The sequence below is a fragment of the Littorina saxatilis genome, linkage group LG5 (genome assembly GCF_037325665.1).
Source record: "Littorina saxatilis isolate snail1 linkage group LG5, US_GU_Lsax_2.0, whole genome shotgun sequence".
Classification (NCBI taxonomy): domain Eukaryota; kingdom Metazoa; phylum Mollusca; class Gastropoda; order Littorinimorpha; family Littorinidae; genus Littorina; species Littorina saxatilis.
In genome coordinates, this window is record NC_090249.1 from 9,346,015 (window position 1) to 9,367,409 (window position 21,395).

Consider the following 21,395-nt stretch of genomic DNA (forward strand, 5'->3'; position numbering starts at 1 on the left):
GTTTGGCTATCTTACAAAACCTTGTAAGTCTTCAAGTTTGGTCGGGTTTTGAATACATATATCTGGAGCAGACAATACAAACATACTGCATATAAACTAACAACCACAGACTTTGTTGAACACACAAAACTCAATATAAAATCCATGTTTTCTGAATCGAAATCTTCATTATACAAACCATCGGCGCAAGAAAGGTCCAAACAAATCAAACACATACCCACACAACACACCTTGTACACTATCGCCATAAAGCCGTGAACACAAGTCACACACATTATATATACCAACACCACACGCCTAGTTTACTATCCACGTAAAGCTGTGAACACAATTCACATACATATCTACACCACACACGTTCATTTCAAACACGGAAGTGTTGTAATTCTCTTTTCTGTTTATTTCCTGAAATTACTTGGCAGTTCGATACTACCTATTATAAAAAAAACTAGGCATATGCGTTTAAGTGCAGCTCTTTGTGATGAGGACATTTATTGTAAAACCGGTTATATGACAGGAAGACAATCCATTCCTCTACCATATTCAATAAACAGATTGATTTTACTCGTACATAAGGCAGTGTCTGTAAAGTGGAATCTATACTACGCAGCATAAAAAAACCTAGGCAGATGCGTTTGAGTGTAGATCTTTTGTGACGAGGCCGTTTATTGTAAAACCACACGGAATCTTAGTGCATTTGAGACATGTCATGTTGTTATGTGACACATTCCAGAAAGAGTTTTAAACATAAAGATACACCCTATCAGAGTGAACCGAACATTAAAAAACTTAGCAGACATTAAGAGAATTGAAAGCTTTAAATTACACTTTTATTGTATACGTATTCAACACCGGACGCTCACAGCGCACTGGTTTAAACGGGAACAAAAGTTCTAAGAAAATGCTCTTACAAGAGCCAAAATCAGTCAAGCGTGTCAGCAGTGAGCTTTTCTTTGGCGTAGGCTGTCATTTGCTGTCCGCGTATGAAAGAGCCTACTACTTAAATGTTACTCTCGCGTTGAAATCCTCATATCACCCATGTCTGACTTAAGGATGAACATGACAATTAAGTATGTGGCCAATGTCTTATTGTTCTTGAAGAATAAAAAAAAAAAGGTTTCATTGTGTCTGCAAATACCTAACGACAAGTGTAAAACTCTTTCTGGCATGTCGCATAACATCGTTACTAATGTCTCAAATGACTTGCGGTTTTGTGTGCATTTTATGACATGTGTTACCCATTCTGATAACCATCGGTCCACGCTATCGCTCATGTCTCTCTGACAGGATGGATAATTGCTACGCGGAGTACAGGGAAAGAAAGTGTCTGAAAGCCTAAATCTATCAGAACAAGAATACAGAGTTATCTCCCTAATGTTTTTCGCTAATGTTCCTGATCAAAAGACGAAAGACAAACGTGATTGTAGAATGGCCGACTTCGACAGTGATCTCCGTTCTGTTCTTTACAGTTATGATAAAGACATCGTTCTAAGGTCAAAACAAGTCGAAATGTTGAGACTGCTGTGGGAAGAAGACCGTGATATTGTTGCATCACTCCCAACTGGTTACGGAAAAAGTTTCGTCCGCTCCGTAGCCATTTTGGTTATGATCACGTGACAAAGTTGATTATCACGTGACACTTTTGCCATATTTAGAGTTGTTTGCACAGTACTGAATACAGCCGCGAAAGATAGCTCGCTTGAAACTGTCTTACATAACAATTCCTTTGTAATTTAAAAATTACACAACACCATGAAAAATCCTTATCGACGATCGCGAATCTGCTTATATCAATAACACATTACGAAAAGCTCTGAATATGTAAAACAATCGATTTCCTCTCCAGAGAAGGAAAAGAAAAGGCATCCTCTCAAAAAATATCTGTTACGATACGAAAGTTTACCAGACGTACGTCTCGTATATAGACTTAAGATCCTGAAAGTTTCGAATCAATCCATTTAGGCATTGCTGAAATAAAGCGCTTTTTGTCCCTCAAAATGGACGCAAAATCCTCGTTTTCTACTGCTCATGCGTTCCACACCTGCATCAGTAGAAATGACATAACACAAGAGATACGCAAGATAGCAAAACAAAACTACCTGTTCTGGATAGATAAAGGATTTTATTTTCTTCTCGTATGTAAAAGTTGCCAAGCTGCGCCTATTCTGAATTTTTGTCGATTTTTCAATTGGTACCTGACGTTATTGTCAGGTCGATTTTGGGGGTACCCTTGTGGTACCCTGACTTTGGCGGCGATCACGTGATACTTAAAACAGAAATCTTTGATCCGAAAAGTGTGCCAGGTAGCCAAGTGAAGGGCCTGTAATGGGATCAAAAGTTTGAATAAAATGACACTGGAATGAATGTTTTAGTTGGGGTACGAAAATGGGTGCAATAATTGTTTTGCTCAGTTTATTTGCCAAATCATCACAGTCATTTGTTGTTTGATGTTTGACTCAAACCTGAATAAAACTGTTGTTAAGAACAGGACATGGAAACATACACCTTTCTTTTCCTCTGTGTCACGTGTCAACAAGTATCACGTTTGTTCTATTGTTTTAAGGCAACACACCAGATCATTGTTGAAAAACAGGTTTTTCGTGCAACTCCCGAAAAGCGTACACCAAAGTCTGCCTTTTTCCGCAACTAACAGGGTTGACATTTAACGTATTCATAATTAAAGCACAACATCAAAACTAAACTAAAAAGCCAGCAGATATATTGGTATTTGATGTTTTGCTGTTCATAAATGCTTTTATTATTTTCTTGTATGAAATTATGTCAATTTTTAAAACAGTAACTATAAGGTTTTGCTGGGGTGAGCCCGATGACAGGTGTCTTCCTGTCAATTGCACTCTCTAGGAGTCCATTGACAATTTGAATAACATAACTGCACGGGATGTTTTGCTTGTTTGAGACGTCACGACCTATTAGATGATCATATTTACGATGGTCACACTTAATGCATGCATGGTCTCGTTTAGGTTGTTCTTGTTGATAATTTGGAGTTTGGATGTGTTTGAGAGAGAAAATGATCAAGAGTGGCCCGCCCAACATTTCTGACTTTTGATTAGCATGTTCTAATGAATTTCATGATAACAAACAAAAGACCAGCCACCCTGAATCAAAGTATCATTTGACTGAAAGCATATATTACAATGCACATTGGTACAGTCCGCCTTGAATAGCTGACACACGAGCTATCTGTGCAATCCATCCTTGATAACACGCCTATTTTCCCTGTTCCTCCCGTATGACGTCTGCCAGCACCTTGAAGGCCTGCAAAAGACAATGAAGTTGTCAACTGTCGTACAGTAGAACACCCCGCACTCTACGGTGCTGTGGTCAACACTGTGTACTCTATGGTTTATGAAACAACACGTGGTAAACAGTCTACACTCTATTTTGGTGTGACACACTCTACACTCTATGGTGACAACATGGCAGCCGGTGAAGTGCTGTGCAGGTGTAAACACGCGACAATATAATTATGGTGCTGAGAAACATAATCAAAGGCAAAAACAGAACAACCATTCAGAAACCTTATACCTAGCCCAAACAACATTGTTATTTATAGGCAAGAACTAAGTACAATTTCCGAGTAAAGGTGGGTTATTTAAGCAATAAAAAACATTTTAAAACAAATACAAAAACAAACAACAACAAATAAACTAAAATAGTAGAGAAAGGCAACATCCGTTACCCGGAAATACGAAACACTCTTAAGATGTGTTTCCATATAGCGACGCGACGGCGGCACGATGGTTGCGGCGAGGTGGCGGCAGCGTCAAAACCGATCGCAACAGTAGTAACAAAGAACTCATATGTGCGACGCGACGGCGGCGCAGCGGCGACGTACCGCGCGACGGTTTATCGTCAAGATTTTGTTCGCTCCAGGGAGCGAAAAAACCTGCTGCCGCGCGATATTCGCGTCCAAAATGGGCGTGGTCTAAGTCCTTCAAAAACATTCGAGGATCACCCCCCCCCACCCCCCCCCTCCCCCTCCCACCCCCCCTTACAAGCAGGTTTATAGTCTTTTTTGACTGTTTTTTTTCGTCAGATACATGTACAGTCCCCGGCGAAAGAAACGCAACTCATTCGCGCCCACTGTTGCGAGTGTTTTTAAGTCATTTTCAAATTGTCGTAAAATATGAACCAGATAAGGTAAATCAAAAAGAAAAACAGATTCGTAGAGGATATTTTACTGGCTCTACTATAAATACATAGTATTTAATCGTTTTTATGTTTTACTTGTTCATAAATTGTGTTATACAGGGTAGGGGTCAAGCGAGTCGTGATTGCAGGCAAACGTGTCTCTTCAAACATGCTACAAAAATTGTAAAAATGCATATTTTTTAACAAGGTAACAACAGTTTTGGAGGAAATTCATTTCTCAACAACACCATTTAATTAGAATTATTCGCCAAAGCGTTTAAGACTCAAAAAAATGAGCAAAGATCACTTAGACAGTGTTAAACAGTTGTTTGGCAAAAGCTCATTCGCACGGAATCGACGTGGTGATTTCATAAAAAAAAAACCATATGCTATTTGTGGCCAAGTGTCTGGTCTACACGATCAGGCTATAACTAGAAACAAAAAAGTGCGTTTTTTTATTTTTTATATTTTTTAACATCGATCGATTAGCGATAGTGATTCGTATGAAAGTACTATGAAGCCTACGCATACGTCCACATATTTACACACAAATGCACACAAATACACACGAACATATACATACACACACATAAACACACACATCCATACATACAGATAAACAAACAGCCAGATAAACGAACAAAATCGCGATGTGCAGGAGCGCTACGCAGTGCTAAAATGGACGCCAACTGTCACTTAGATGATCGCTGTCCCAAGCAGTTTGTCTGTCACTATTTCTCCAAAATTATATTTCTCACATTTAAAACAACGGATACAGAGCCAAAGCCACACGCAAACACAAACCCTCATGCACGCACGCACACACATACACAAACAGACGCGCGGACACACATGCACACGCCGGCCCGCCCGCCTGAAGGCACAACCACAACTCACACACACGTAGGCACACATTCACACACACACACACACATGTGCGCGCACGCTCGTACACAAACGCGAACGCACACGCGGACGAGTTCTCTCTCTCTCTCTCTCTCTCTCTCTCGCTCTCTTTCTGCACAAAGCAATGGACTTAAATATCTACTATATAATACTGGTAGGATTTTCGGTGGTTTTTCGATTCCTGTCACCAAACCGCGCGGATTTGTGCCTTCTCCTTCGGTTGCTATGCCAACGTGACCCAGGAAATCGATTCCGCTAGGTCCCGACTTCCAATTTTGTCCACGAACAAAGTTTGAAGAGGTTTGTCTCGCAAATTTGAGCAGAAACAGTGAACTTTGACCTGAACTTTGACATCGCGGCGAAAGAGATCTGTGATTGGTTCTTCTTCAACTTTCGGTTCGACTAAACACGCGACCGCACCTCAGACGAACCTAGCTGTGTGTTTTATTTCTCTACCCCAGACGAACCTAAAATAATAAGAAGATAGATAGATCTGTTTATCTGTTAATGGAACTCCAAAATATTCCATAGATTTGTTTACTAAATAGTTCGAAACATTATCACCTGATAAGTCGCCGTATAACCTTATAGGTTCCAGCGACTAAATATTTTCCCCCGGTTCAACCATAGACATGTACGTCATCATGATCTCCCCTTAATTTGACCGTTATTTTGGCTGTCTTAGTGAAATGGTAAGATATATCTCTATGTTTTTTACATGTAAGTGTTCGGAAAAAATACAGTTATAGCAGCTATGTACAAAAATAAGCAGCATATGCTCTTTTCGCCAAAGTAAAGTCCTTTTTTCTTCTGGTTTCTTATATGTGTCACAGCACACCGCAAGCTTTTAGGCGAATAGCAAGTGAGTGGTATATATATATCATCAATTTTATAGTAGATAACGGTGTAAAATACTTAACCATGTTCATGTCCGTTATACGTTTTCAATATTCCATATGTGTCATTTAATTGTGTGTTGCTTGATGCCATGACTTTAAATAAGCATGGATGGATGTGTGCACTCGATTGTGTGTGTGAACCATGTATATATTTTCTGTTGTCAATGTTGTCAATGTTGTCAATTAGATATGTTATACTATGCGTTTGAATCATTAAGTATTTTAGACGTCATACTTTTTTTCGTATCTTCACGATGGCTTTTTACCCGTTTAAATTTTAATGCTTCCAACTTTCAAAGCGCTGCACGGCTGGGAAGAGATGCGCACTTTTATCACTGTTGTTCATGTAGACGTAATCATGGATTCATGCAAACGTCATACCTGCTGTATTTTATTTTGTTTGTTTGTATAGTCGCGTGCGGTCGCGCAGTCTTTTTGGTCAGTTCCGATTACCTCCCATTGATGCGAAAACCTATATGACTGTTTTTTGTTATTTTTCTCTCTGTTAATTCACCAGTGGCTATGTAACATGTGTTATACCTTATAGGTTCCAGCGACTAAATATTTTTCCCCGGTGCAACCATAGACATGTACGTCATCATGATCTCCCCTTAATTTGACCGTTATTTTGGCTGTCTTAGTGAAATGGTAAGATATATCTCTATGTTTTTTACATGTAAGTGTTCGGAAAAAATACAGTTATAGCAGTTATGTACAAAAATAAGCAGCATATGCTCTTTTCGCCAAAGTAAAGTCCTTTTTTCTTCTGGTTTCTTATATGTGTCACAGCACACCGCAAGCTTTTAGGCGAATAGCAAGTGAGTGGTATATATATATCATCAATTTTATAGTAGGTAACGGTGTAAATTACTTGCCATGTTCATGTCCATTATACGTTTTCCATATTCCATATGTGTCATTTAATTGTGTGTTGCTTGATGCCATGTATGTATGTATGTGTGTGTGTGTGTACATGACTTTAAATAAGCATGGATGGATGTGTGCACTCGATTGTGTGTGTGAACCATGTATATATTTTCTGTTGTCAATTACATATGTTATACTATGCGTTTGAATCATTAAGTATTTTAGACGTCATACTTTTTTTCGTATCTTCACGATGGCTTTTTACCCGTTTAAATTTTAATGCTTCCAACTTTCAAAGCGCTGCACGGCTGGGAAGAGATGCGCACTTTTATCACTGTTGTTCATGTAGACGTAATCATGGATTCATGCAAACGTCATACCTGCTGTATTTTATTTTGTTTGTTTGTATAGTCGCGTGCGGTCGCGCAGTCTTTTTGGTCAGTTCCGATTACCTCCCATTGATGCGAAAACCTATATGACTGTTTTTTGTTATTTTTCTCTCTGTTAATTCACCAGTGGCTATGTAACATGTGTTATACCTTATAGGTTCCAGCGACTAAATATTTTCCCCCGGTGCAACCATAGACATGTACGTCATCATGATCTCCCCTTAATTTGACCGTTATTTTGGCTGTCTTAGTGAAATGGTAAGATATATCTCTATGTTTTTTACATGTAAGTGTTCGGAAAAAATACAGTTATAGCAGTTATGTACAAAAATAAGCAGCATATGCTCTTTTCGCCAAAGTAAAGTCCTTTTTTCTTCTGGTTTCTTATATGTGTCACAGCACACCGCAAGCTTTTAGGCGAATAGCAAGTGAGTGGTATATATATATCATCAATTTTATAGTAGGTAACGGTGTAAATTACTTGCCATGTTCATGTCCATTATACGTTTTCCATATTCCATATGTGTCATTTAATTGTGTGTTGCTTGATGCCATGTATGTATGTATGTGTGTGTGTGTGTACATGACTTTAAATAAGCATGGATGGATGTGTGCACTCGATTGTGTGTGTGAACCATGTATATATTTTCTGTTGTCAATTACATATGTTATACTATGCGTTTGAATCATTAAGTATTTTAGACGTCATACTTTTTTTCGTATCTTCACGATGGCTTTTTACCCGTTTAAATTTTAATGCTTCCAACTTTCAAAGCGCTGCACGGCTGGGAAGAGATGCGCACTTTTATCACTGTTGTTCATGTAGACGTAATCATGGATTCATGCAAACGTCATACCTGCTGTATTTTATTTTGTTTGTTTGTATAGTCGCGTGCGGTCGCGCAGTCTTTTTGGTCAGTTCCGATTACCTCCCATTGATGCGAAAACCTATATGACTGTTTTTTGTTATTTTTCTCTCTGTTAATTCACCAGTGGCTATGTAACATGTGTTACAGAATTGCACCGGTGTAAGGGTTAACATTTTATTTTTCACCAAGAGAATATAATTCATTATATGCGGGATAATGTGCGGGGGGGGGGGGGGAGGGGTGCAAACAACATTTTCACAAGCACATAACCAACAAAATGACATCGCATGCGCAGCACACAAAGTGCGTAGCACGGGTACCACTAGTGAAGATTTGATTCATTTAATATGTTGAAACAGATTTTTTTGCATTTTCAACACTGAGTAACTACCAAGAAACACACACACACACACACACCCATACACGCGCGCGCGCGCACGCATACACACACACACACACACACACACACACAGACGCAAACAAACACACGTTTGTGTTGGTATTTCTGTGTGAGTAATTATTATGATGAAGAGCTTATATAGCGCGAACCACAATTAACTGTGCTCTCCGCGCTTTACATATTAATTTCTGCCGTTTGAAATGGAATTTTTTTACAGACAGACAGACAAACAGACAATTTTTACACACAATATATAACGCATTCACATCGACCAGCAAACCTCAAGCCTGTTAGGCGAGCCTTCACCTTTCACGGCCTATTATTCCAAGTCAAACGGGTATTTGGTGGACATTTTTATCTATGCCCATACAATTTTGCCAGGAAAGACCCTTTTGTCAATCGTGGGATCTTTAACGTGCACACCCCAATGTAGTGAACACGAAGGGACCTCGGGTTTTCGTCTCATCCGAAAGACTAGCACTTGAACCCACCACATAGGTTAGGAAAGGGGGGAGAAAATTGCGGCCTGACCCAGGATCGAATACGCAACCTCTCGCTTCCGAGCGCAAGTGCGTTACCACTCGGCCACCCAGTCCTTAGTAATTTTTCGTAATGGAAGAATGGAATCGTGTTGAATCACTGAATTTGAATGCCATAATTATCTAGCTTCATTGCATTGTAACATTAGTAAGTATGTTTGTGTTTACGTTTACAAAAAAGAAACCTCATCCACGTGTGCGTTGGCGTTTGTGTTCGAGCGCGCGCGCACACGTGTAAGTGTGTGTGTGTGTGTGTGTGTGTGTTGTGTGCGTGTGTGTGTGTGTGTTGTGTGCGTGTGTGTGTGTGCCTACATGTGTGTGAGTTGTGGTTGTGCCTTCAGGCGGGCGGGCCGGCGTGTGCATGTGTGTCTGCGCGTCTGTCCGTGTATGTGTGTGCGTGCGTGCATGAGTGTTTGTGTGTGCGTGTGTCTTTTTTTATTATTTTTATTTTTTGTTTTTGTTTTTGCCAAGCACATCATTGTGGGGCTTTTAATTAATAACATGCATCCGTCTACAATGTATCATCATTCATCCTTCAACATCTATATATATATACGACTTGTGTGTGTGTGTGTGTGTGTGTGTGTGTGTGTGTGTGTCCGCGATGCACGGCCAAAGTTCTCGATGGGTCTTTTTCAAATTTGGTGGCCATATTCAGCTACACCCCGGACACAACCTGCTCGATGAGATATTTCAACACGTGCTCTCAGCGCGCAGCGCTGAACTGATTTTGGTTTTTCTCTGGATCCATTCCCAGTAACTCTTCCTTATCTTCTTCAGTGTTTTCAGCGTTTATCTCCCTTACTTCGTGTGGCGTCAATCCATATTCCCGTTACTACGTTACTATTTTTAGAATGTCACTGCACTGTCCAGAACGCTTTCCTTGCACCCGTAAGTTGTCCTTAGTGTAAAAGTGAAAAGGTCGAATCAATTTATAGCCACGCGAAAAATACACTGTCATCTATCTCTATATATTTATAGATATAGATATACATATATATATTCGGCTTCTGTGTGTGTTTGTGTGTGTGTGTGTGTGGGCAACACCTGTGGATTGTAGAGTTCTGTTTGTGATGTGGTCTGGCGGCTTTGGTGTGTCCGTATGTTCAGGCCTTCCGTTGAGAAGCCATAAACAGTTATACTCAATCCCGTTTGAGTGGACTTCGCCTTCAAAGGTGATTGTGTTTCGGCACTCGGTTACATTTGGCGTCGTCGACAGCGATGGGACTCGACATGAAATGTTCAGGCCACTGAATCATTTTCGTGCTGTTCCCATTCCACCTGGGAGGGACCTAAGCTTGGCGGGTCCATGGTTCGGAACTTTGGGGACAAAGTTTATTCAAAGGGGATCGAGTGTGACAGGGAGACTACCGTCGCCCTTCACAGCAGACTCTGCAGAGTTGTTCGCCTTAGAAGTTGTGGGCTTTCCTTGCATGTACCCGTAAGTTGTCCTCACTGTAAAAGTGCAAAGGTCGAATCTATTTATCGAAAAATCCACTGTCATCTATCTCTATATCTATATATATATACGACTTGTGTGTGTGTGTGTGTGTGTGTGTGTGTGTGTGTGTGTGTGTGTGTGTGTGTGTGTGTGTGTGTGTGTGTGTCCCCGCGATGCACGGCCAAAGTTCTCGATGGAACTCTTTCAAATGTGGTTGCCATATTCAGGTACACCCCGGACACAACCTGGTCGATGAGATATTTCAACACGTGCTCTCAGCGCGCAGCGCTGAACCGATTTTGGTTTTTCTCTGGATCCATTCCCAGTAACTCTTTCTTATCTTCTCCAGTGTTTTCAGCGTTTATCTCCCTTCCTTCGTGTGGCGTCAATCCATATTCCCGTTTCTATTTTTAGAAGGTCACTGTTGACAACGCTCAATCCATATTCCTGTTATACTATTTTTAGAAGGTCACTGTTACTCTTCTCCAGTGTTTTGCGCGTTTATCTCCCTTCCTTCGTGCGGTGCGCCGGCAAAGCCGGTGTACACCCGGCAAAGCCGGGTCCCCGGCGCAGGCGGGTATTCGGCTCAACTTCTTCCCGGCGAAGCCGTACCCGGCGAAGCGGGTATTCATCTAGTTTATAATGAATATGTAAATGGCAAGTATACAAGACATACAACATTAGGACATAACAGACAGACGGACATATAACATACCGTTCGCCTACAAGTAAGGCCGGAGCTTAACATAACATGCAGATTACAATACTTGACATTATGGACGTATTACCTGCTTAATAATAATACCGCCAAACAAACAAACAAAAAAACAAACAAACAAACAAAAATCAAAACAAAAAAACATATATATATACACAAATCATCACATCTCTGCACAACCTAGCGTACTACCTAACCAACTCTTCATATGGGGACCATAATTCTACACATTTGGTAATGTTACCAGAATTGAAACTGGAATATTTTTCTATTTCAAATCTGTATTTCAAATTTCTTAAAAATATTTCTAACAGTGGCCTTGTCTCTTGTAACTTACTCTTATAAATATAAAACTTTGCAAACAAAATGATAAAATCCAAAACCACATCTACCTTAACATTGTTCATACACCCAAACAAAATAAATTCTTCTGTAAAAAGAACATTTGCGCGGTAAATACCACTTCTGTTTAACAAATCTTCCAAATCAGTCCAAAATTTCCGACTAAGCGGGCAGTACCAAAATATATGGGAAATTGTTTCATTTTCAATTTTACAAAAGGCACAAAGGGGACTGTCAAGAATCTTTTGAACAAATAACCGACTAGCAACACCAAGAATGCGGTGAAGCAATCTGGTCTGGAACAATCTTAACTGTGTGTCCTTAGTTGTTTTAAAACACTTATCAAAAATCTGTTTCCAGTTCAGGTTGTAAAAATACATATTCCATCTGTTCATGCCTGCAGGGTTATCATCAAATTTTGATTTCAAAAAGACTTCTTTAATTGCCTGTTTGCCTCTACAAATAATCTGCCAGGGTTTATAATCCCTAATCTGAAAACCATTCAACGAATCAATTTGTACTTTTCTCTGATATTTTCGTAAGGACTTAATCACTCCCTCATAGAATAAAAAATTAGTTTGAACAAAAGGAAAATTTAACCTAAATTCTTCAAAGGTAAAGAAATTTCCATTTAAATGTAGCAACTGATGGACAAACACTACATCATTTTCAATCCATTCCTTCTTTACTATTGTACCGTGGTCTCGTATAATGTTCAAATTGTAATGTATACATTCGGAAACAAAATCATTCACATTAATTACCTCGCTGAAGGAACAGCATTTCTTATAATGTTTCAAAACATCCTTCCAAAAACTGTTACCACATCGTTTCATTAACACATGTACATACTCGGCACCCACTTTAAATATGTCTTTCATTCCAGGTATCATATCAAAAATAAGCTTTTTTACATCAAATTCAAACATCTTTAATCTGCGAATCCAATTTATCTTTACTGATGCCACAAAAGTATAAATGTCAATCATGTTCAGACCACCATTGCAATAGGGTCTGCAAACGACATTACGCCGAATCTTTGCAGGTTTACCATTCCACAGGAAGGAATAAAAGGCTGCATTCACTTCTCGTAAAAAAGTCTTCGGGTGGGTCTGGCAATACAGTTAATAAATAAACCAATTTTGAAAGGACCAAAGTTTTCAAAATTATAATTCTACCGAATGTCTTCTGCTCCAATCGTTTAAAATTCTTTTAATCTCTTTTAATTTTCCTTCATAATTAATTTCCAGAATGTTGCCGGTGTTTGTCGAAAATTTGACTCCCAATACTTTAAAAATCCCAGGGTCCCAACAGAAGTTCATATCCCTCATATATTTTTCTTGTGAATTTCGCTTTCTTACAATCCAGACAATTTGATTTTTTTCATTGTTTATCTTTAATCCGGAAAAATTAGAAAATTTCTGCAAAGTTTTAACACATTCAATAAACGATTCTTTGCTGTCATTCAAATAAAGAGTTGTATCATCCGAAAATTGAGACAATAACACTTCCTCTTTATTCAATTTCAATCCTTTTATCACAGAATTATTACGTAACATTAATGATAATATCTCGGAACATATTAAATACAAATATGGTGAGAGGCTATCGCCTTGTCGGACGCCTCTTCTTATATTAAACCAACCAGAATATTGGCCATTTACCGTAACACATGTCTGTATATCTTGATAAAAAAACTCGTATCCACTGTTTTACATCGTTTCCAAAATTGAAAAAATCCAATGCCTTTTGTAAAAAGAGCCAGGACACACTGTCGAACGCCTTTTCAAAATCAATTGCAAGCAGCAAACCTGGTATATTTTCTCTTTCAGTAAACATCAACACATCATACAGCAAACGTATATTATCCGCGATAAATCTTCCTTTCATAAAACCTGTTTGGTGTTCACTAATAATCTTAGGTAACATTATTTTCAATCTATTCGCAATACAGGATGAACAAATTGTATAGGATATGTTAAGCAGGGATATTGGCCGCCAGTTCTTAATAAATTGTTTTGGCTTGTCTTGATTCGGAATACATGTAATAATGCCTTGTTTCTGTGTAACGGACAATTCTCCACATTGAAATTCAGCATTTGCAGAACGTAGCAGAAATAATCCAATATCCTGGAAGAAGTATTTATAAAATTATGTTGTAAACCCGTCAGGCTTGTTCCGTTTTTCATTTTCCGTAATGCTGAGCACATTTCAGTATAGGTAAGATTCCCCTCAATATTATCTCCGTCTTTATTTGTCAAAACGGGATGTGTTTTTTCCATAAATAATTCCTGTAAATCAACGTCTTCTGTTGGTTGCAGATTATACAAATCTTCGTAAAACTGTTTCACGTTTTTGCAAAATCTGTCTGTGTTCAAATATTAATTCACCAGTGTCGCCATTTTGCAAAAAAATCATGGCTTTATTCTGATAATGGCGGTTTTCCATATTACAAAAGTACTTACTCACCTTTTCTCCTTCTAACTGCCACCTAGCTTTTGATCTTATCAACATACCATCAATCTTTTTCTTCCTCAAATTTTCCAGCTGGGTATTTAACATTTCAATCTGTAATAAGGAATCATTGGTCACATTATTTTCTAATAACTGTAATTTCATCATTAATTCTTTTTCAATATTTACTTATCTTTTTTTCTTTTCGGAGGCGTGCCTTGTCTTTCCCCTAATTTCCATTAACAAGGTTTCAAAAAATAACTGATCGCTTATTCTAATTTGTATTTCATCATTGGGTATTAAATGTATACCATCCATATTATACACTGGCAGTGCGTAAAACTTTTTCACATCAATAATTAATTTCTTTAACTCTTTAACATATTCACTATCAAACATCAGCGAGTTATTAAATTTCCAAAAAGGTCTGTCTCTTTTTATATCTTCTGTCTTTAATGTAAATGTTACTGGCGAGTGGTCAGATCTATAACCACACTCAATGTTACAACCATTTACCTCCATCAACAAATCACTTGACATCAGGAAATAATCCAATCTCCCGTGTTTAAGGGAATTAAATTTCCTCCATTTATAACGGCGTCTATCGGGGTAAAGATCCCTCCAGACGTCTATCAAATCATAAAGATCCATCATATCTCTTATCTTTTTTCTTGACTGAGGCCGATTTACATTACATACATAATTCCTCATATCCACTTTCATATCTAACACAACATTCCAATCACCACCAATGATAACATAATCATTTCCAATCTGTCTAATCATTGCGCTTACATTTTCAAAAAAGGAGGCTTTTATCTCCACACTGCTAGGTCCATATATATTTACAATAGTGTACCTCTTTTTCAAAATTTCAACATCCATAATAATGAAACAACCATCCTTGTCACGAACAACATTGTGCACTTTATGTTCAACATTATTATTAAACATCACCGCAACACCGTTTTTATTAGAGGCGCATCCAGACAACCACACTGAGTAGCCCCAGCATGCTCTTACATATTGTTCATCTTGATATTTCAAATGTGTTTCCTGTAAAAAATAAATATTACATTTTTTCCCCTCAAATAATTGAAAACTCTTTCCTTTTCTTACTTTCATTTATCCCGTTACAATTAAACGTACAAATTCGAAAACCGTTCTGTTCACACATTGTGAATAAAACAACACTCCATAAGACTGGATAACATGCTGTGTGGCATAAAGCCTGTTTGGCATTCAGTCCATTGAACACAAAAGTAAACCACACATTCATAACAACGGCAGTGTTCCCACACTGCCGTTGTTATGAAAATAACTGTTCGACACATAAACAGGGGTCGACACTAACTTATTTGGCCTGGGGCCACACTGGCCCCAGAGATGGAAATTGCTGGGGCGGAAAACAAAAATCTGGGGCCCACTCTCAGTATTCACGTGCGGCAATGCATTGTCTGTTTTTCTTCATCGTACACATTCTTTCAACCATTTGACATTGAAATTACGACAGCGCTTCGCGCTTTTGGCTGCATCGGTCTCTTTTTTTCGTTTCTCTCCACCCTGTTCTTCATCTTCATTTCCATGTTTTTTTTACACCAGGGATATGTTGCCACATTTTGCGTTTGGCATTTGAAGGCGATACTTATCTCTCACGCTAAAGAGCGCAATCTGGGAGTTATTTCCCTTGCGGCATTGTCCTTCGACGATTTCAATGTTTTTTTTCTTGACTGCGGCATTGTTCGTAACGCAAATTTCAGTGACGACTTTGACTGGCGATTTTTAGTGATTGGCTCTGGCATTAGAATTTTCGGTTTGTCATTGTTGGAATTTATCCTGGGGCGGAGTGGGCCCCAAGCTTCGGGAATGTTTGGGGCGGAACACAAAACTCTGGGGCGTTCCGCCCCCCGCCCCCGCTAGTGTCGAACCCTGCATAAATATGCACTCATTTGAACTAAGGTTGAGTTCGGAAAGTTCGTTGGGTAAACGTCATACTTCGAAAGAAGGCTAAGCTTGTTTGGTGCAGAGAAGACCACACGAGTACACAAAGCTTCGAAACAAACAACATGAAAAACACAAGAAAGGGTAAACAAACATGAACACAAGTAACATATACCTTCAGATCTTGCCGCTGGGCTTTAAGGCGGAGTATGATTCCAGGAACTTTATCCAAGTACACAGTTGTAGCAAAAACACATCATTTTCACGCATTTGGAATTATCCATGTGCGTGTGTCTTTGTCTCTGTGTCCGTTGTTTTAAATGTGAGAAATATAACTTTGGAGAAATAGTGACAGACAAACTGGGACAGCGACCATTTTTGTAGTTGGCGTCCATTTTAGCACTGCGTAGCGCTCCTGCACATCGCGACTTTGTTCGTTTATCTGGCTGTTTGTTTATCTGTATGTATGGATGTGTGTGTCTGTGTGTGTGTATGTATATGCGTGTGTGTATTTGTGTGCATGTGTGTGTAAATATGTGTTAAGGGAGGGGGGATGTATGCCTTTGGCTTCATAGTACTTTCATACGAATTACTATCGCTAATCGATCGATGTTAAAAACAATCTTGAAAAAACCCCGCTCTTTTTGGTTTCTAGTTATAGCCTGATTGCGTAGACCAGACACTTAGCCACAAATAGCACCTGTTTTTTTTAATGAAATCATCATGTCGATTCCGTTCGAATGAGCTTTTGCCAAACAACTCTTTTTAACACTGTCTAAGTGATCTTTGCTCATTTTTTTGAGTCTTAAACGCTTTGGCGAATAATTCTAATTAAATGGTGTTGTTGAGAAATGAATTTCCTCCAAAACTGTTGTTATCTTGTTAAAAAATATGCATTTTTACGATTTTTGTAGCATGTTTGAAGAGACACGTTTGCCTGCAATCACGACTCGCTTGACCCCTACCCTGTATAACACAATTTATGAACAAGTAAAAAATAAAAACGATTAAATACTATGCATTTATCGTAGAGTCAGTGGAATATCCTCTACGAATCTGTTTTTCTTTTTGATTTACCTTATCTGGTTCATATTTTACGGCAATTTGAAAATGACGAAAAATCACTCGCAACAGTGGGCGCGAATGAGTTGCGTTTCTTTCGCCGGGGTCTGTATTCCCTGAGCTGCACATAGTCCAGCAAGAATTTCTTCAAAGGTTGTCAAAGGCACCGTGTTCGTTCCAATTTTTGAGCATTTTGTTGAAACAAAAGAGTTTTTCTCACATTTCTCGTCTCTTCAATTTTCTAACCAATAGAAGAAGCTTCAAATATAATTTTTCTTAATTACGGTATGTTTGTGTGAGTTTTTGACCGATTTATAAGAAGCCAGAGAGAACACAAATCCGCTTGCCGCGCCGCATTTAATGGAAACACTCACGGCGAAATTCGCTAGCGGCATCGCGTGATTTTCGCCATCGTGCCGCCGCCGCGTCGCTTTATGGAAACATAACTTTATCCAGATAACCGTTTGCACGTGCGCGTCAAAATATCCGAACATCGTTCCTAACCTTTTCACAATCATCTTCAGTGACTGTCGCAAAACTGAGGCGGATGTAACCGCTCTTCTGATTGGCCGGCGTGAAGTGAGTCCCAGCCACAAGGATCACGTGACGTTGCAAAGCTTTTTGCACGATGACCTCAGTGTCCTTGACCCCCAGAACACGTAACCATAGAAACATGCCTCCACTGGGAACTTTCCACTCGGCAATACCTGTGGGAAGGATAATTGAGACATTCAACCACAGAGATCGGACCACACCTGACAAGACAAATAGGACCAGACAAAGCAGACGCACAAAGATTGAACGTCCCATAATGAGCTCTGATGCGATGACGTCACGCAGTCGCTCGCAGAGTTCTGATTGCTGCCGGCTGCAAAGCGAAAGTTCGGAAACGAGTCATATCATCTCGATCTGTGCAAAAATATATAACTAGAGACTGTCTACGTGACTGCGATGATATTACACAATACCATGCAAAACACGTGCTGGCCTAAATCACAGAAGCATGCAGGCTGGCTCAGTCCCTGTGCCTTCGTCCTTTCAAATGTTGTGTTTTGCTCTTGTTAAGCCAGTCCTCCGTTTCGTAGACGCTAGATTTGGCGAGTGTGGCGAGGAAGTAGCGTTTTTTAGGCAATTCTCGCCGCGAGGAAATCCAATTTAGCGAGCTGAACTGAACTTTCTTTTACAAGGACGCATACACACACTCACACATACCCCCACACACACACAATGAAATATGAGAACAGATCGAGCGCTGTACATAAATGAAGAGGTATACTCTTCCATACAGATCGCGGACACCTCGCTTGAAAAAACACCTTTTGTTGTTACTTTCATTATTATTTCTTCTAAAATGTGCCGGTCAAGATACCCCGCGTGCATTGTTCCAACACTCATGGCTGGTCCAAATGGTATTCGCCTTTCAGAAACCTTATACAGTTAAGGCACAGCATTAAACACAATGTCAAAAGGTTTTATGAGGGACATTTTGAAAAATTGTGTCTGTTCATAGTTTTGGTTTCATAAACCCACGGGCCTCTTTTGATTGGATTATTCTCAACCCCCTAGCTGTTAAATGTTTTCAGTTATAAAACATACCTTGGCATTATGTCACCTTTTTTTGCATTTTAATAACATCTGATCAAATACATCCATCTAAGATCAGGCTAAGACTCAGAAAGACTTGTATTTCGGCAACAGCACGATGACTGATGAGCGACTCATTCATGAAGCGAGATATGCGGTTCGTAAGTGTCACGAGATTTTGTCGAAGTAATTCGATGCTAACCCTGCAGACTTATGTTTTGCCACATTTAAAACGCATTATTTGTTGTGGTTAATTGTTCGTTTCCATGGTGATGTGTTATGTACAATTAACACACCCCACCCCCAATTTAAGACCTCTCCCCTTTAAGGCTTGCTTTTGTAGACTTTTTGTTCATACCCTCTGTTAACATAACCCCATTTTTATACTCCCTCCTTTTTAAAACCTGAACTACTCAGATTTCTGGAGGTCTTAAAAGGGCGTTTGAATGTACTAAATTTTGTTAACTAATGTTGCTTCTTGCCTCGGGTCCAGTGATTCACGTTGCTTCAGTGGTTGCCGAACGAATTCAGTAGTGATCAATACCAAATCATTGCCTCGTGAGCTTTGGTCAGTGTTGCAATTGATCACCAATAATGCTTTGGAATAAAAATAATAGAGTAAAATAAAACAAAAGAAAGGAAAGTACACAAGACAAAAAAATAAAATAAAAATACAGCGCTGACAGGGCTCGAACCTACGACCACACGACTACAACCGCAGTTCACTAACCGCTGCGCTAGAAAGACTTCCTACCAAAGGAAAAATCTAAAGTTGTAATCCAGAAAAGTTCAGAGGCAAAGGCACCCGATATTGAACTCGGTACATTACAGAAGAGGATCTTTTTTTTCTTTTTTCATTCTAGAGTATTTTTTGCAGCAAGATAACGTAACAAATAACTTTCCTTGAACATATACTCTCCCAAAAAAGAAACTTGACACAGGTAAACATTGATTTTTTTTCAAATGTACTCTTCATAGTAAGTTAAAGACCGGTCATGAAATATTCACAATCTTTAAAATATTCGCCAAAAATCAAGGTTTTGACAATTTGATTGAAACGTGAATTTTTTTAATTAACAAAAGGGCAGTGAGTCTTCGGCTAGGAACAATTTTGGCAGGCACAGCAACTGTGTCATGCTAAACAGGCGTAAAAAGTGAGGTTTTTCCTGAAAAAGGGGGCAGTTTTCAAAGTCTTATGAAATTGGTGCAAGACATGCCAGGACAAAAACCAGTAATGCACGTGCTAACAACAGGGATCCAGCCACAGAATGTGCTTATAAATTTGTCTTTGTAAACTGACACACTGACAAAATATTTCAATGAAACAACATGCCCCTATCACGAAAACGTAGCGACTTGGATCAGGCAACGGCAGTTTGATGGCAAAAAGATGTTATTTCTGTTCAGAGTGTTGCAGTGTCTCACTTCAACATCTTCAGACTGAAGGAATGGCTTCAAGCAATTGGCAGAGTACAGTTACGACAAAGGTATGGTCGGCCTACAGTCACCACAACAATGAAGGATCGCCTCATCCAAATGAAGGTCATGCCGCAAAAACAAAGTTACTGAAAAGGCAGCAGGCATCGACCATGAGCTGCCGCCAGACACTGTTGTCAGTAATCAAAGTGTTACAAACTGCTTACACGCTTTCAACTTCAGTAAAAGACGCCCAATGCGCAAAACAACATTGACTGCCAACCATCCAGCTGCCCACCGAGCCTGGTGTACTCAACATGTGAGGTGGTTACGTCATCTTAGGGCTAAGTTCTTATTTACAGATGGGCCCCGCCTCTTCTTGGATCCTGCTGATGGACGCACAGAGGTCTGGAGGCGTCGTGAAGAGCGCTTTGCAGATGTCTAAAGAGCGCTTTGGAGATGGCGCTGTTCTAGAACTAAATCGCTTGATGAGGGCTCTGTGATGATCCGGGAAGATATCACCTTACGTCTTAGGACATCTCACTACCGATTACTGGGTAGCTGAACTAATGATCGCTGCCGGTATAAGATTTTGCAGTTCTTCGTTGTAAGAAATACTACTGTTGTGAATTTGAAATTAGAGGGTTGTCTAGAGTAACAAGCTCTAGCATGGGTTTCGCTGGCATGTTTGACGTCAAATTTTCTGGAGATAGTCCTCATTTCTTTAATAAAACAATAAAAAAAAGTTAAATCATCTAACCTTGTCATTTCTTTATGGCATGCGTTTGAAAAAGTGATCTTTAACGTTTTTTGAAGGGTATATGTTAAAGGAAAGCACCAAAATTCAGTTTGAAGTTTGTCAGTTACATTGTTTGATAACCACTAAACCACAAAAAGAACATAATTGAACCGAGACTTTACTGGGTGGTCGCCCTTTTATTGAATTGCAAAGATCTTGTCTGCACGAATATCACGTGCATGGCGCCGTAATGTTTTTGCCTCTGTCTGAGCCTCAAGTGGCAGAGATGAGAAAGCCATATCAACCGCAATTCTGTGACACTCCCTGCGCCTGCAATTAAGGTGCGGAAAATGCCACGACTGACTGAATAGTACAGTTTGTTTGGACTCACCTAAATGCCTTGCAACATCTTCATTAGTTGCACCTGCTTGCAACCGGACAATAGCATTATGGCACTGGGCTTCAGTCAGTCGTCAGTAGATGTGTGTGTGTGTGTGTGTGTGTGTGTGTGTGTGTGTGTGTGTACCCGACAGCTGCCGCTCAGCGCATCGTGTGGCCATATCAGCCCTCTGCTTGTAGAACCCCATGACGCTATCAACGTGACATAGGAAGCCGTCATAGCCCCAATGACGTAACAGCTGCACCAGCATCGCCTGGACAACATCACGTACACA

The 21,395-nt window shown here is 39.6% G+C and overlaps 1 protein-coding gene across 2 annotated transcripts in view; it reads right to left on the reverse strand.

The window, feature by feature from the left end:
• Window positions 1-379: 379 nt before the first annotated feature.
• Window positions 380-21,395, reverse strand: part of LOC138966254 (kynurenine/alpha-aminoadipate aminotransferase, mitochondrial-like) — a 119,953-nt gene continuing 98,937 nt past the window's right edge. For both annotated transcript variants that reach the window (XM_070338394.1, XM_070338395.1), the window contains 3 exons: window positions 21,248-21,374; window positions 17,487-17,689; window positions 380-3,279 (listed from right to left, as the gene is read on the reverse strand). In XM_070338394.1, coding sequence (XP_070194495.1) covers window positions 3,232-3,279; window positions 17,487-17,689; window positions 21,248-21,374 — 378 coding nt within the window. In that variant the 3' untranslated portion in view covers window positions 380-3,231. The remainder of the gene's footprint in view (window positions 3,280-17,486; window positions 17,690-21,247; window positions 21,375-21,395) is intronic.